Source organism: Felis catus, chromosome B3 (assembly GCF_018350175.1).
Source record: "Felis catus isolate Fca126 chromosome B3, F.catus_Fca126_mat1.0, whole genome shotgun sequence".
NCBI classification, from domain to species: Eukaryota; Metazoa; Chordata; class Mammalia; order Carnivora; family Felidae; genus Felis; species Felis catus.
Genome location: NC_058373.1, coordinates 4,338,408 through 4,355,565, shown reverse-complemented (window position 1 = coordinate 4,355,565; position 17,158 = coordinate 4,338,408). Strand labels below are relative to the sequence as shown.

At 44.7% G+C, this 17,158-nt stretch overlaps 1 protein-coding gene across 14 annotated transcripts in view; it reads right to left on the bottom strand.

Annotated features, from left to right (window-relative positions):
* Positions 1 to 17,158, bottom strand: part of CPEB1 (cytoplasmic polyadenylation element binding protein 1) — a 92,024-nt gene that overhangs the window by 20,747 nt on the left and 54,119 nt on the right. For 6 of the 14 annotated variants that reach the window (XM_019831822.3, XM_011282775.4, XM_011282777.4 and 3 more), the window contains exon 3: positions 5,271 to 5,459. The exons of 1 other annotated variant lie outside the window; for it this stretch is intronic. In XM_019831822.3, coding sequence (XP_019687381.1) covers positions 5,271 to 5,424 — 154 coding nt within the window. In that variant the 5' untranslated portion in view covers positions 5,425 to 5,459. Of the gene's footprint in view, positions 1 to 5,270; positions 5,463 to 5,826; positions 5,972 to 8,119; positions 8,217 to 17,158 lie in introns of those variants that run through there. 7 more of the 14 variants (XM_023254879.2, XM_023254883.2, XM_011282774.4 and 4 more) reach the window with 3 other exon arrangements.

Here is a 17,158-nt window from a genome sequence, read left to right as displayed (position 1 = left end):
CCCTGGTGGCCAAGCATATGGCACTTGTATCTTCCAAAAGTGACTAAGAAAAGCAGTGTGCTCTTCTTGGAGCAGAGGCACCATTCACCACTCACATGCTGGCAGGAATCAGGATCAGCTACAGACAGCTCTCAGGGAAGTCACGGGGAAGAGAAGACCTGGCAGAGGGTTCCAGCTCATTAATGCTACCTCAGAGGGTACAAGAGACCAAATCAGCAGGAATATTTTTAGACCGATTGTTAACTTTCTCCACTTTCACCCTTCTATGCCAGCTCCTGTGGGTTTTTACAGCTGAGTCACTGTTCGAATTTTCTGAAGCCTTCCCCAAGAGTACAAAGTCACCCAGAGCCTGATGGTGGCAGCAGCAAGAGTTTGGAACTGTATGTGGGTATTGCCAAGACCCTGAGTTCGAGCTCAGCTTCGGGAGAGACTAGGCCCAAGACATCAGAGTCAGATGCCTGCTAACTCCTGGGAGTAATCATGGAAAAAAACCCACACCAGGAGCCATTATTTCTAGCTTGAGATTTAGGGCCACATACTTGGAACCCTTCCTTCTTTCTCCCAACCCTTAGCTCTAGGTTGTTTGTGCTCAAAATCCATCTGAAGGCACACAGATAGGAAGTGGGGGGGCAGCACTCATTCCAGGTATAACAACAGACTGCTCTTTGCCTGGAACCCCAACCCTGCAGTCTACACCACACTCCAATTCAGGTGGTAGGCTATCGTTTGAGTGTGAGCTGCCTTCACTGACCCTGGATCCCACAGACCCAATGTGGCACCCAACAGAGCCTTTCTCCTCTAGAGAGAGGAGATGACTGCACAAGTTTCATTACCTGAAGAAACGACATACCCAAGTCCCACGTAAGGTCAGCACACATGCTCCCCCTGTACCCAATTTCTTTCCTGCCTAGGAGGCACCCTATTATCATACTGCTTCCCAGGCCCTCCCTCATCTCTGCACTAAATGCTATTTCTCAGTAGACTTCCTGAGTCCACGATAGAATTCCTGTTCCAGTGTATGACAAAATTTTCTGTAAATGCATCTTCGTGCCTTAGAAGCTATGGAGGTTCAGAGATACTGATCTCTGAAGAATCCATCCATCCAGCTGATCAAAACACGTGGGAGGCAGAAGAATGGGAGGACCTTGACTGAACTCTGCAGTTCAAAACTACCCAGGATTAACAACACAGTGGCTCGACATTCATCATTCATTCAACAGATACTTATTAAAAAGCCATGAGCCAGGTGCTGTGTTGCATGCTGGGGACACAGTAGTGGAGAAGTGGATGGTTGAAGGAGATCTGCAGGAGCGGAACTTGGTCCAGGCCAAGAAGTCCATGTTCCACAGATGAGGAGCCCAACTCTGTTTTGAGTATCACCTCAGAAAGGCTGTTTTGGAAGTATAGCAGCAGCAAAATCAAAATGCCGAGGGTCCCCCTTCTCACTCCAGGCTGATCCAGCCTGCCCACCAACAGGGAGCCTGCAAGTAACAAAGCATGGGAACATACCATTCATAACCTGACTGGTTAGCAGTCAGGGCAGAAACCAGAGAAGGTGGACAGGTTAATCCCCTGGGGACTTCTAGAGGACAGTGGGAGAAAACAGGGCATGGCCTCTGGCATCCTCAGACAGAACATCTGGTCTACCCACTGGGCTTCGATACAAGGCAGTCATTAAGAGTCCCTGCTTCCAGGCCTCCCCAAAGTAGATTCTCAGTCACCCCCTTCATGCTGAGTAATACTGCCTGCAACAGAGTCCCCAGGGGGAAGTCAGTGAGACAGATCCATTGGGTGGGCACAGCTCATGAGCTGAGACTCAGGTAGAGGGGAGTCAGAACTGTCCACGGCACACTGTAGCTTTGAGGGGTCTCAGCTAGGGAATACATCACCCCTGGATGGACAGCCCCAGGGCAGTATGTGGAAATACCTTAACATAGGTGTTCTTGTCCAACACGTTAAGAGTTCTGCTCATAGGAACACAGGTATAATAGAAAGCACAAGAGTTTTGGAACCAAAGAGCACTTTGAGTTCTGGCAGTTGTGTGACTTCTGGTACTTAACAACCTGTGACCTTACCTACCCATCTTTATGATAGAAGTAATGACTACCCATTTCATGGGATTGTACAAGCATTAAAGTCACATGATGGACTTCACATAGGAAGCGGTCAACAACTGGTAGTTATTAGTCATTCCATCCCCCATCCCAAGATACTGAGGACAGCTTTCGTGGTTCTACTGTTCTATTACGGGACTTCAGACACACTACAAGGACAACAAAGGTAGTGCTGGACACATGCCACTGGGGTCTCAGGGAAAAACCAATGTCTAACATTCATCTTTCCCCAAAAGGCTTTCTTCCCAGCAAGAGGTGAGGCCTCAGGGTAGGCCCAGTCTTTCTAGAAGGAGGGACCCCACAAAGCTCCATAACCAAACCGATGCTGGCCTTGCAGGCACTAATCTCAAAACCAGATTCCACCCCAGGGGCTTCAAAAGCAGGCCTCTGAGGCCAATGGAGCCCATGTAGCAGAAGGATCCTAGCCCCCTAAGAAAGGTCTCCATGTACCAGTATTATGCTGAGAACCCAGTTAAAAGTTGTCCCTGTGCAAAAAAAAAAAAAAAAAAAAAAAAAAAAAAAAAAAAAAAAAATCCTTAGTGGAAAAAAATGGAAGCCCCTGTTGTAGCAACTATCACACTGCCTTTGGTATACCTTCTCATCTGTTTACCCTTGGTAGCTACAGGGATTTGTAAGGGCAACAATTTTATTCATCGATGGACCTCCAGAGCCTAATCTAGTACCTGGCACATAGCCAGGGCTCAATGCTTGCTGAATACATTTAACCAAGATTTTCAGGCAAGGGCCCTGCCATCTTCCTCCCCTACCCCCAACACTGATGAACACATACGATGGCATAAGGTGGTCAGTGGTGAAGCCACAGCTGCCTGGGGCAATGTGTCACCAAGCAGAGCCCAAGGAGCAAGGCTGCACCTGTGCTCCACAAAACACAGCATGGATAACTCCCAGACTGCCCAGAGATGTTGAAACACCTCCCTCCCTCCCTAAAGAAACTGAGCTAGTTGGTCTTCAGAAGGGAAGGCAGTGTAGGCACTGGAATGTGGGCCGCATGTTCCCGCATTGCTGGCAAGGGTGCCCGATCTGGCACTGCAGCTGGCTGGTGGGAGGGCTGCATCCTACTCCAGTAGGCAGTACCCTCGTGTGGGCTGAGAAGGCCCAGAGCTCAGGGAAAAGAAGAGAGATGGCCGTCATCATAGCTCCAAAATTCGAGGACATCATGGATGTGAGGGATGGGTGTGTCCTTAACCCTCAGAAAGGAAGACACGACCACACTAACCCTGCCCATAGCCAGATGACAGCACTGGGGCAGCCCTCTGGTCCCTGTGAATGCTAGGGCCACAGACTGCAGTCCCTCCCTGATCCACAAAATCATGTGATATTTATCACTGATGTGCCTGAGATGAAAGGTGAAGAAATAAATTCATCCCCACTCTGGAGACAAATAGCTACAAGCACAGGACTTTCAGGCAGCAAGGAAGCTGGAGGAATTACGACTGGGTCCAAGCTGTTTTTTTACAGCCTAATTTCACAGTAACTTTCAGGCTACGCTCTCCAAGCCCCAACCTGAGCCCTCCTGCAACCTGTGTGCAGTAGTACTTTTCAGAAGGACCCTTGTAGCTAACAGAGACCAGAGCCAAAGAAGGGCCACGCCCCAATCTGAAACCAGTGAGAGATAGTGCCTTAGTCAAACACTGGTCACCACAGACAGGTGCCCACCTCCTACATAAGCTCTTCTGTTATTCTGCTCAGATACAGTGGGAATGAGGACAAGGTCAGCTTCACAGGCCATCTGGGTCAACTTCAGAGTACCACATAAAAGAAGCAACCATGGCCTTCCAGCCAAGATCTCCAGGCACAGGATGCCACACTTCCTTGCCCCAGGGCAGTTACCAATCTTTCTGGAAAAACCTGAGTCAACTGAAGGCCAGTACTTCAAGAAATTCTACCTTAACCCAGAGGTAGTTACTTAGACAAAGCTCTTCCCCATCCTCAAATCAAAAAAAAAAAAAAAAAAATCCAACCCCCTACCCCCAATCAAATGGGATAATGCCAACAGACAACAATCCCGGGCTCTGCAAAGCATTCTAAAAAAAGACCTGCGGCCAAATAGGGTGGAGGCCAGAGAAATCAGCAAGACGGTACCTGGCTACCATGACTGCCAGTTTCTGGAGCTGAGGAGGTGAGGGAAGGATGGCAGGCTCAGTGAATCCCACGGTCAGCACCAATAGGAAATGGCTGCCCCCCACTAACTTTCCATGTTCCCTAAGTATCTGCTGCTATTCTTTTTATTAAGGGATAATGTACATAAAGCAAAATACATGGGTTTTAAGTTACCTATAGTATTTCTGAAGTTCCCATTTCTTCCTGAACACTCCAAGATTTGGTTGGGTCTGGCCAACCCTCCCCCGTGTACAAGAGGGAAAGAAACGGGCACTGGGAAGTTCTCAGCAGAAGCAGTTCACGGGGTTGGCCTGGAAGCCCCTTCAGGCTGTCCCCATCAAATCCTCCCAAGGCAACAAGGGGTCCTAAAGGGGAGTGGCTCTTCCTCCATCCATTTGGTTACCCTTCACACAAAGAAAAACAAAGCCTCCGCAGCTGAGAGTTACTCCACCCCACTGACCCTGCCTGTCCCTTTCCAGGGTCAATGTTCTTACCCGTATGTTAAAGCCAATTCCAATATTCTAATACCACCCAGCCACACTGGAGGTTAAAATTACTCCCTTGCCATGATTTAGGGACTCACCCATCCTCATATACAGGTCCCTAGTTATAAAAACCACTGAGAAACAGAATCTGGACATCCAGGGATCAGCCCCTGAAGTCCCCTCCCCCACTGAAAAGTGTTTTGCTTCATCATCTCCAAAACAGGCCTGGGCACTCGGGGGGTTAGCTGGATCTTTTCTGCATAAGACTGTCACCTTGGGGACCCTTCTCAGGGCCACCCCAGGTGCACACTAACAACTCCAGGGAATTTATCAGGGTAAGTGGAAAAGCCATGCCTGCCTTTACGAGCAACCATCTGTCCTGCCACGCTCACAGCCAGCATTTCCATCTCTTGCAAAACAGCTCCATGTTGTATTGGGGGGGGGGGGGGGAGGTGATGCAAAGGGGAAGAGAACAACTGTTGCTGTGGATGTCTCTGCTCACCACCCCATGCGTCCCCCTCCCCCAGCCAACTCATTTTCTGGCACTCACCCGAGTGTGTGCTGCTCTGGGCTGAGGAATCGGAGTCCTGGGTGCTCCAGGGTCGGTCCCAGCCTGTGAGACTGAGGGACTGCAGGCCAAGGCACAAGTCATTTGCATCTGGGAGGCCCCGGGAAGAATCTTGCGCAGAGGTGGGGAAAAGCATCCTGCTCGTAACTGTTTCTTCTGAGTCCTGGAAGTCTGCTTTGGACAGGAGGACAGCAGAAACCCCAGAGTTAAGGGCTGTTTTCCCCAGTATTATCAACAATAAATATTAATAATAATAGTTTCCCCGAGCTCAAGGAGCAGACATCCAAGTCGGCCGGATGCTGCGGCCGCTGCCTCTGCACTTTTGGGGGCGTCAGAGCAAGAGCGGTTGCCATACAGCCCCCCTCCCCACATACACACCCCTATCCCGTCTGCATTACAGACTGGGCCAGCATGTGATCAGGCTGCTGATGCTTCCCGCTGCCAGTGACATCAGCCGGCTGAGCTGTGCAATAGAAAGCGGCATCATCCCTCACAGAATGGGGGAGGAGCAGGAGGGGACGACAGGGAGGAGACTTGCCTCCCCGGGAAAAGATAGCACAACAGCTACTTGGAACAGTCCGGGTGCAGTGCCGGTAAGTCAGGGTTCCGAGGCAGCGCCCTCCGGTCTCCAGCAATGGTGGCCAAGCGGCCCTGAGGCACGACTGAAGTCCTCTCCGCTGACAGCAAAGCCAAAGCAGTGACTGCCTGCTTGTGTAGCTCTGCCCTCCTGCCCCTCCCTTCCCCTCCCTCTGCTCTCCACCCCCAAACCCAAAAACACTCTAGTCCTGGATTCTCTCCAGCTGCTTGCTCAAGCCCTGGTTTTGCAGCCCAATGCAAAGCTTCACAATCCTGCTAGCAAAAATCTATGTGCTCCAAGTGGCCCCTGAGCAGCACCCTGACACAGCAGTGTTTACCACTGAGGGATGGAGTAACCTTCAGAAAACACTGCATACTGGACCCTGAGAAACAACACCTGGTGCTCCAGGCTTGTCTGGAGCACATCACAGAGAAAAGGGGTCAGCTTCAGCAGAGGGAATGGAGTCGCCAGGCTGCCCTCGTATGTCCCACCACCCACAGGCCAGAGTAAGCTCTGCCCTGACCAGGACAATCCCTGTCCCTGGTTCCTCTCGCCCCAACAGGATGGGCATGAGTCATGAGCAGCTCTGTCAGGTCCAGCCTCCCTTCCCTCGGGCGGCCGGACATAGGGACAGACTGAGGCAACACTGCTAAACAGTTCAGACAAACAGAAAGAAAAGCAACAGTCCCAGTGCTATTCTGCCCCTTCAGAAATCCAGTGCTCAGGAGCTCCCACCAGCCGGCCCCGCCAACGCCCTGTCTCCGGCCTTCCAGGAGCACTCTGAGCCTCCCAGCTAGCCAGCTGGGAGGCTCACCGATGCCTCTGGCTGCGGGGGCCCTCGCTCAGGGGTCCTGCTCAGGACCAAGGCCCCACTTCTGTGACCACTCACAGCTCCAGCAACAAAGTACAGTTCTGCCCAGATATTCTGGAACCTCCGCCATTTCCTCTTTGGTGACGTGCTCTCCCGTATCAGTCCTCTGCCATCATGACCTGTAGTCACAAGGCCTCCTCCCCAGAAAAGAGGGTAGAGAGCAAAGGTCCCAGCCTCAGCAGGCAGGCTGCTCACACCTAAACCATGCTGGTGGCAGTACTCCGCCTCACCTGTTCTCCCATGTCATACGGGCAGTGACCAATATAGACAGGGTCCCAGGTGGGCAGAGGCAAGAAAAATGCCATTAGCCACAGGATAAACTAGCGAGAACCACCTGCAGTACATACCCCTATGTCCTTGGGCACTCAGGCAGAGCTGAGAGGGGAGAAATGACCAGTCTGTGGGAGAGACTCCTCCCATTAGAGGTGGTTTTTTCTTTTTCTTTTTCCCTTCCTTTTTCTTTAGAGCTTTGCTGCTGTGTCATCCATCCACGTTATTCCTGTCTGGCTATAGATACTCTGCTTGCTCCCTGTCTGTGTTTGTTAAAACCTTGTTCACCACTGCACCATGTTGGCATTGTCCCCACCCCAGAACACTCCCTCCTGCTTCTCTAGGTCCACCCTCACACAAGCTAAGGACAAACTTTAAAAATAATCTACGTGTACTAACTACAAAAACAATGCTGCCTTTAAAAACATCTATATTTCAGTACCTGTGCCCACTAAACCAGCTATCTATATAGTCCCTTCCACCCCACAGCGAGGCCACCTCTGCCTAGACACAACTGCCCCCACCCCACCCTGACCTCTAAAATGAGGGTATCTGTGTGCATGACTACCCCCAAGCCTCTGGCAGGAAGGATCTAATCATCGACTGTACTCTTGCTGCCCAAAGTCTAGTGAGGAAGACCAGCAACATCAGCATCACCAGGAGTTTGTTATAAATACACAATCTCAGCACCCCCGAGATCTATGGAATTGACCTGCATTTTAACAAGATTACCAGCTGATATGTATGCACACACCAGTTTGAGCAATAGTATCTATACAACTTCCATAACCTTCCCATCCCAAGCTGACAGACCCAGGCTTCAGCAGCAGGGCTGTTTAAGGATACTGATGGCTACGTGCATCCAGCTCTGTGATCTGAACACAACTCTACTTTCACTCCCAGCATCCCCACCATAGGCATCACATCACCTCTATCCTTATCCAGACATCCCCCATCCCACATTCTCTTCCAGAAAAAGGCTTTCACAACCACTGCAGGGTTCCTTCACTAGATCCTAAAATCAATGAAGGCCATACCCATTAAATGCTTAGTGTAGCAGACTGGGAAAAATTAAGTAGCTTTAAAAGTCCAAGAGGATCTTACTTTGCTCACCAAGTCTTGCCACTGTGTGATCTCGGTCAAGTTACTTAGCTTCTGAGCATCTTTGTAAGGTGGCAACAGCAGATCCTGATTCTTTCAGGATCACATAAAACATCTGGTACACTGTCTAACACAAAGCATTTTATCAGTTTTCAGTAGGGTGACCATGTAATTTATCATCCAAACCAAGACGTTTTTGAGAGAAAGGAGGCAAATTTTAATAATCGTACCAGGACAAAACTTCCAGTTCTAAAAGAAGTCACAGAGATGTAAAGCACAAAGAGCATAAGGTAAAGAATTAGTGATACTGTAGTAATGTCATATGGTGGCCAACAGTGACTATACTTACTGTGGTGGGCACGGGGTCAAATACAGAATTGTCGAATCACTATGCTGTACACCTGAAACTAACATCATATTGTACGTTAAACTACGCTTCAATTAAGAAAATCATAGCAGGACAGCAATCTCAGAGATGGTAGACCTGGTAGGCATGATCACTCTTATCTGTAGCCTTTGTGTTCAGAAACATTTTACTCAAGAAACAGACTCTTTTTCTGAAGTAATCCCTACACCCAACATGGAGCTCAAACTCATGACCTCGAGAACAAGAGTCACACACTTTACCAACTGTGCCATCCAGTTGCCCCTCCAGAAACAGGTTACCCAAAAACGCTCCTTTCCAATGACTAACTGATCCCTTCTATCCAAATTTACCCCTTGCTGTCCACCTCTTCTCCGTGTATTGAAAGAAAGTTTGAGAAGTAAACTGTCAACACAGCCTAACATGCAGTGAGGTAAGAGGTCTGAAAAGCAAAGGCTAATTGTACTGAGCAAAAGCTTTTCTTTGCTTCTCAAGCTCACAGCAGATGCTGGACAGGGATGTGACCCTTTTTACTGGAGGATATTATTTATAATCTTTTGTCCAGCTCCATCTACGTACTCTCAAGTACTAAAAGCTGATAACTGGCACAAGATGATGTGATAATTCTTATTCTAAGGCAATCTAATGAACAATGACTCTCAGTTTAAACGCTTTTTCCTACAAGTTTCCTTCATCCATACCCGTAACAAAGCTTCTGACTTAAGTTTCTTAATTTAGTTCAAAATTTTAAAAATCATTTCCCTTTGAAACTATCAGTTATCTTCTTTACAGTTAATCCCCCAAATTTCTTAGCTGGCAAACAACTCAGGGAAATAAGTAAATTGACCCAAAGTTCAAAGTTAGCCACAATCTCAACTAGAGCATCCCCTGGCAGACTCAAAATGCAGAGGTGAACCAGGGACCCTGGCTCCAGGGCTCAAAGTGGCCTCATCTCTTATCTTTTCCATCTTCGTAAGAGGCTGTCATTCCTCTGATGACTCCTCTGCCAGCAAAACTCAGCACAGCATTGCTCAGGGTCGTCTGCTGCCACCATTCTTGAGATCTGGAGACTAAGGGAAGACAAGAACTGTGCTATGAGGCCCTCACTTGTGAAGCCGTTAAGTTAGGAGGCTCCACTGTACAAAGGCAGATGGTGACTGCCAGAAGTTGGTTGAGGCCCATGGGACACCTGGGTTGGCTTCACAGAACAGATGAATCACAAGCTGATCCTAGGAAAAAGATCTAGTTCCATGAGGAGGTAAGGTCAGCAAGGTGTGTTTGTACCAGTGGAACCAAGGCACCAAGTGAAGGATGTCTATGGACTCTTAAACAGGAAATAACAGGCTGAAGGGTCCAAGATGAACCAGAGATCGGAGCTCAGAAGGCCCATCAGGGAGGCCAGGGATGAGAGGGAAGAAGAGCTGAAGGGAAATATGTTAAATGGCACAAGCAGACTACAAAGCTGCATCTATCTATACCATGATTAGAACAATGTGAAAATTCTGTCCATTGATGGAAATTTTGGTAAAGAAACAGAAAAATATGAACAGCTACTGTATAAGGTCAGCAGACTACTAATGGATTTTCCTTTAGTTAGTGTACAATTATAACAATGCAGAATAAAATCCATCCTCTCCTGTCTTTTCCCTCTTTCAACCTAAGCAGCACACTATTATAGTTTGTTTAGCAACCACACTCGAGCTCTTTTACAAAATCTCAACTTTATCCCCAAATTCCAGGCTCTGGGAATAGCAGAGATAGGACACTGCATTATTTGTTCCCATTAGATTCTTTCAAAAGACTAGCTTTATAGTCAGCTGAATCTACTTAAATCAATGATTTATGGTTCTTAAGGTTTTAACAAGCCTATAAAGTAGCATTTCTAAGAATGTATTTCTAAAAAGACTGTCTGAAAGACAATTTTCTCACACAAAATCAAAAAAACCAAAATGATGATTTTGGAAATCCATCTTGGCAACTTCAAGAGAAAGAACAAACGTGCAAGAAGTCAGACATCTGTCAAGATCATTTCAACTGCTCTGTTTGTACTTCGGCCCTTAACTACTCGTATGCCAGGGAGACTGCAAGCTTCTGCAAAGCAGCACTCCCCAAACTTTAAATGACTTGGGAATCTTTTTAAAACACTGATTCAGGTTCAGTGGGTCTGGGTCAAGCCTAGAATATGCGTTTCTAATCAACTCCCATATTATGTCGACATTCCTGGTATGCTGGCCACACTCCGAGCAGTACAATTTTAAGAGGGTTTTTCTACTCCAGATGGTCTCTTCCAAGTAATTCTTACTCACCCCATTCTTACCCAACACCACTTTCCTTCATGGTGTTCATTCTACTAAACAAGTACCTTCACTGGCTCCCTAATGCCTCTCGTATCAAAGCCAATCTTCAGGCCCTGGCTTATTAACTTTCTCTTACACTAGTCACCAAACATTAAAGGCTAAGCTAGATTTAATCACAATTCCTCAGAAGTTCACACTTCAGAAAATAATTTATTGTTAATCTATGTGCTGATAAGTGAAACAACAGGTCAGATGAGAGAGCTTGCATGATGGCTAGGATACTCTGGAAAAGCTTACACATGATCTTACCTATGCATTAAATTACATTACAGATGAAAGTATGAGAGACAACTGATTTACTTTCTACGACCCATCAGAAAAATAGGATCATTGGCTTATTTTAGTCTTGACTGTCTTTAATAATCTTCAAATTCCACAAATTGTTTCAATAATCAAAAGTGATTTCTACAATATTCCTTAAACATTAATGTTTAGATTCTAAAATGTCATATACCATGTTCACATAGTAGAAAATTCAATATTGTTAAAAAGTTAATTCCCACCAAAGTGATCTATGTGGTTAGTGCAATCCCAATGAAATACCTGGCCTTTGAGCAATTCAGTACGGAAAGACTTTTTTTTTTTTTTTTTTTTTAAGATACATTGGCCTGATTTTTTTTTTTTTTTAATTTTTTTTTCAACGTTTATTTATTTTTGGGACAGAGAGAGAGCATGAACGGGCGAGGGGCAGAGAGAGAGGGAGACACAGAATTGGAAACATGCTCCAGGCTCCGAGCCATCAGCCCAGAGCCTGACGCGGGGCTCGAACTCACGGACCGCGAGATCGTGATCTAGCTAAAGTCGGACGCTTAACCGACTGCACCACCCAGGCGCCCCAGTACGGAAAGAGTTTTTAACAAATGGTCCTCGACTGACCAGACATCCACATGGGATAAAAAAAAAAAAAAAAAAAAAGAAAAAATGAACCTTAACCTCTTACCTGACACCATATACAAACATTAATTCAATATGAATCCAAGAGATCTAAAAAAGGTAAAACCATAAGGCTACTCTAAGAAAACATCAACTGTCCTTGTGACTTAGGGTTGAGGAGTACACAGATGCATAGGTTTCCTAAGGAAGACACAGAAAGTAATGGTCATTAGAAAAAACTTTTGATACATGGGTCTTACCAGAATTAAACACTTCTGCTCATCAAGACTCCATTAAGAAAATAATGACAAGCTATGAAATGGGAGAAGATATCCACAACCATATCTGATAAATAGCTAGTATGGACAATATAAAAGAAATCTTAACTCAAAAGTAAAGGAAAAATATTTTCAGAAAGGCATAAAATATTGAAAAGGCATTTCAAAAAGATACATAATCAACAGGTCAGAAAGCACTTGAAAAAGTGCTCATCATTAGTCAAAGAAATGCAAATTGGACCACAAGAAACCACTACGTACCCACCAGACAGCTAAATTTAGAAAGACTGGCTCCACATTTTGCCAACATTTAGTGTTGCCGATGAGATCTTTCATGCATCATACATGCAGTACAATCACTTTTGAGAAAGGTCTGTGAATTTCTTACACAACTAAACAGACTATTCTAGGACACAGCAATTCCACTCCAAAGTATTCAACCAAGTGGGATGAAAGTATGCTTTTACAAAAAGGTCTGTACATGAATGGTGATGGTCTTATTCATAATCACCAAACCTGGAGACAGCCCAAGTGACCATCAACAGAAGAATAAAGTGTGACACATGTATATACTGGAATATGACTCAGCGATCTAAAGGAATAAACGACTGATACATGCAACATAGATGAATCTTAACACTAAAAGAAGCCTTACGTAAATGTACTTTTACCTGAAGTTCTAGAACAGGCAAAACTCATATGATGAAATGAAATCCGATGGCTGCCTCTGGGAGAGGCAGCAGGGCCGTGGAAGGAGCTGACTGGGAAAAGGTAGGAAGGATGACCTTTGTGAGGGGAGGGTAATGCACTACAACTGACGGGAGTCCAAGTCGGGTGTGTGTTATTTGTCAGGCTGAATCTCATGATCCACAGAGGATTTGTGCATTTGTGTATAAATTTTACCTCAAAATATGATCAGCAAATACTGAACATTAATGATATGCACACTGAAGTATTTTTTTTTTTTTTAGTGTTTTTGAGAGAGGCAGGGAGGGAGGGAGAAGGGCAGAGTGAGGGGGACGGAGGATCCGAAGCCAGCTCCACGCTGTCAGCACAGAGCCGAATATGGAGCTCGAACTCCAACTGTTGAGATCATGACCTGAGCCCAAGTCAGACACTTAACCAGCTGAGCTACCCAGACGCCCCTGCACACTGAAGTATTTAGAGGTGAATTATATTCACATTGGCAACTTACTTTAAAACTAATTGTGAAAGGTAAACAGGTGAAAAGATAAATGGTTAAGGGGGTAAATAAACGAATACGTTGTAAAGCCAACTGACAAAATGTTTACCATAGTATCTAGGTGAAGGGCTTTATGGGTGTTCACTTCATAAATCATTCAGCTTTTATGTATGTTGGAAAATATTCATAAAAATACCGGGTGAAAGCAAAGTCAGGCTTTTTCTGACAAAAGGCCAAGTCTGATTGAACTGATTGGTTTGACAATAAGAACAGACTTCATTAGATTTTATGGTTGACATTTTCCGTAAGTACAGCAAGTTAAAATCTACAGACCTAAAGTTTTTGACAATACATACTTTATGTGAGAAGGTAAAACACATCTTAAGATACTGTGCTGGCAAAGGTGTATTTTTAAATTAACATTATTTTAATTTTCTCAATCCTTTAGGTAAATTAAGGTAAACAAGGTCTCTAAGTCAAAGCATGATAGACATAGTTGTTACCTAAAATCTTCATGAAGCTCTCTTGGTACACTTTCAAAAAACTGAGAAATTCAGTGACTGATGACTTGGGTAAATCTTTTTGCAAATTAGATGGTTTCCAGTTCCTTGTTTGTCACAAATATGAAGGAGTAAATCGAACTGCCAGCAAGTACAAGACTAAAAATAATGACAGATGTCTAACTTTTTGCTTGGAACTTGAGGAGTTCAAACAATTGAGACATGCTGCTCCAATTAACTCCTTCATTTCCCATCTATTTATGTGAACAAGTTTACTCAGAACACAGACCTGGAAAAACAAAAAATAGGAATATATATCGTGTTGAAAACCTTGAGTCATTCCAGCAATAAGTGAGTCGTCCAAAATTACATGGGTTTTTAAATGTCCCATCTATCTCATTAAGAAGCATTTCCAATAAACAAAGAAAATTTTATGAAAATTTGTAACATTTAGATGGTCTTAATTGCCCCAGCAATCAAAGGCCACAGCAATCCAGAACACCTATAGCCTTTTACTCACAGAAAATAATTTAAGATTTCTATTTATGTACTGTTTTTGTTGCAGACAAGTATAATGTAATCAGCCAAAGAGCCGTAAGTGTGCAATATTACATTAGGATAAAATTCTGTGGGAGAAGCAGACTACAAATATGAGGAAAGGAGAAAAGGAATAATGAAAAATTTTCTACTGTTAAAGAATGGGTTTACACATTTTTAAATAGAGAGGAAGTATCAAATACCTTTGATTTCCACTGGATACATTTTCACTTAAATGATTACTTAGATATCAAATTAAACATGCAAGAAGTATGTTGTATTTTTACATTTTGTATGTTGTATTTTAAATTATTAAAATTTTTTTGTTGTATTTTTGTATGTTGTACTTTAAATTATTTTAAATAATTACTGTGGTAAACTATACATCAAATTTTACCATTTTAGCCATTTTTAGGTATACAGTTCAGAGGCAGTTAAGTACATTCATATTTTTATGCATTTACCACCACCATCTATTGTCAGAACTTCATCTCAAATTAAAACTCGGTCCCTGTTAAACCAACTCCCCACTAGCCCCATCTCCAGTACCTGGTAACTACTTTCTGTCTGTATGAATTCAACTCTTTCAGTACCTCACAGAAATGGAATCACAGATTATCTGTCCTGGTGTGGCTGACTTCTTTTACTTTGTATGATGTGCCAGGTTCATCCATGTTGTAAGCATGTATCAAAATTTCCTTCCTTTTTAAGGCTGAATAATATTCCAGTGTATGTAGAGACCATATTTTGTTTCCTGCTCAACTGTCAAAGGACATTTGGGTTATTTCCACCTTCTGGCTATCGTGAATAGCACTGCTACGGACACTGGTGTACAAATATGGTTTCAATTTCCTTTTGTATATACCTCCAAGTAGAACTGCTGGATCATATGGTAATTCTAAATTTTTTTATTTTGGGGAACTACCATACTATTTTCCATAGTGGCTGCACCATTTTACATTCCACAGTGCACAAGTGTTCTAATTTCCCCACATCCTCACCAACACTATTTTCTTTCTTTCTTTCTCTCTTTCTTTCTTTTTCTTTCTTTCCTTCCTTCCTTCCTTCTTTCAACAACCATCTTTATGGGGATGAATTGATGGTATCTCATTGTGAGGTATACCATTTTTAATTAATGGGATGTGTATAAACAATTGTTTGAATGCTGTTGCTGCCTAGTTCATGAATCCCTTAGACCACGTTTAAAAAAAAATCTCCCCCACACCAGGATTTTATTGAACAATTTTTCTTCCTATGCCAACCAAGTGGTCCTTCAAGGCAAATGCCATCTTCCTACAGGATTTTGCTTCACTGATCACAGAGATGATTCATAGATGAACATGTGACCCAATCTGGGCCAGAATAACCCATTTCTAGGACATACAGATGAGTCCAGGCAGAGGGACAACCCACACCAAGCTAACTGGGAGTCCTTTTTTGAATTTTCCTATTTAGATACAGCGGAGGAAGAACCATTTCCTAGCTTCAAGATGCTAGAGGATGTGAACATAACCCCTTACTCAGGTAATAGGCAATTGTGCAAAAGGAGAAAATAAAACCCACACTTGGGAGAGACAGACAGACAGGATCTTGGCAAGATTGAAAGCCCTGGATTCAGTGTCCTTACTTCGTTTCCCAGTTATTTCTTCCTATTCCACGAAGTATATACCAAAAGACTTCCAACAATTCTCAAATTTTGCCAAAGTTAGTTCTAATCAGGTGTTTGATCCATTGCAAATAAGAGCACCGTGCAGGGATGCCTGGGTGGCTCAGTCGGTTAAGTATCCAACTTCGGCTCAGGTCATGATCTCACAGTTCGTGAGTTCAAGCTCCGCATCGGGCAGTCAGCACAGAGCCTGCATCAGATCCTCTGTCCCCTTCTCTCTCTGCCACTCCCCCTGCCCATGCTCTCTCAATCTCTCACTCTCAAAAATAAAAATTTAAATTTAAAAAAGATTAAGAAGGGGCGCCTGGGTGGCTTGGTCGGTTGAGCGTCCGACTTCGACTCAGGTCATCATCTCACGGTCCGTGAGTTCAGGCCCCGCGTCCGGCTCTGTGCTGACAGCTCAGAGCCTGGAGCCTGTTCGGATTCTGTGTCTCCCTCTCTCTCTGCCCCTCCCCTGTTCATGCTCTCTGTCTCAAAAATAAATAAATGTTAAAAAAATAAAAAATAAAAAAAAAAAAAGATTAAGAAGAGTGCTCTGCATAATTCAGGTCCTTTATCAAGGACTGACCAAACAAATAATTACTACATGCAGGATGAGAACTCTGGGACAAATGCCCCCAATTCCCTGCCACCAGATGAGAGCGAATCAATCACAAAGGATCTAAAAGCACACTTGGTTAAATCTCCCACCCCCCAACTGGAGAGCAAACAAGCCCCAGAGAGGGTCAAAGTGACAAAGCTACTAAGTGGAAGAGGTGGGATCCAAATCCGGGATGAACCTGCTCTACTGCTTCTCTCCTACCCTGGGGCACTTCCTTAGGCCCAGGTCTGCACTCATACATGTCCCAACTCAAATTCTTGGGTGCCTGGGTGGCTCAGTTGGTTGGGCATCCGACTTCGGCTCAGGTAATAATCTCAAGGTTTGTGGGTTCCAGCCCCGTGTCGGGCGCTGTGCTGAAAACTTGGAGCCTGGAGCCTGCTTCGGCTTCTGTGTCTCCCCCTCTCTCTGCCCCTCCCATGCTCATGCTCTCTCAGTAATAAATAAAAAACGTTAAAAAAATTTTTGAAAAAGAGAATTAAAAACAACAACAACAACAACAACAACAACTTGTATTCTCATTTTCCACTTAGGCCCCTGTGGAGTTTTGTACTAAAGCCACCTCTTCCTATCAAGAGATCAATTCTTACAACTAGCTTCTCTCGGCTCTTATTACCATCCCCCTCCCCCAATCTCTCACTTCTTCAGCAAAATGTCAAGGTCACATTCTGGTGCATCCAAGATTCCACTGCCAG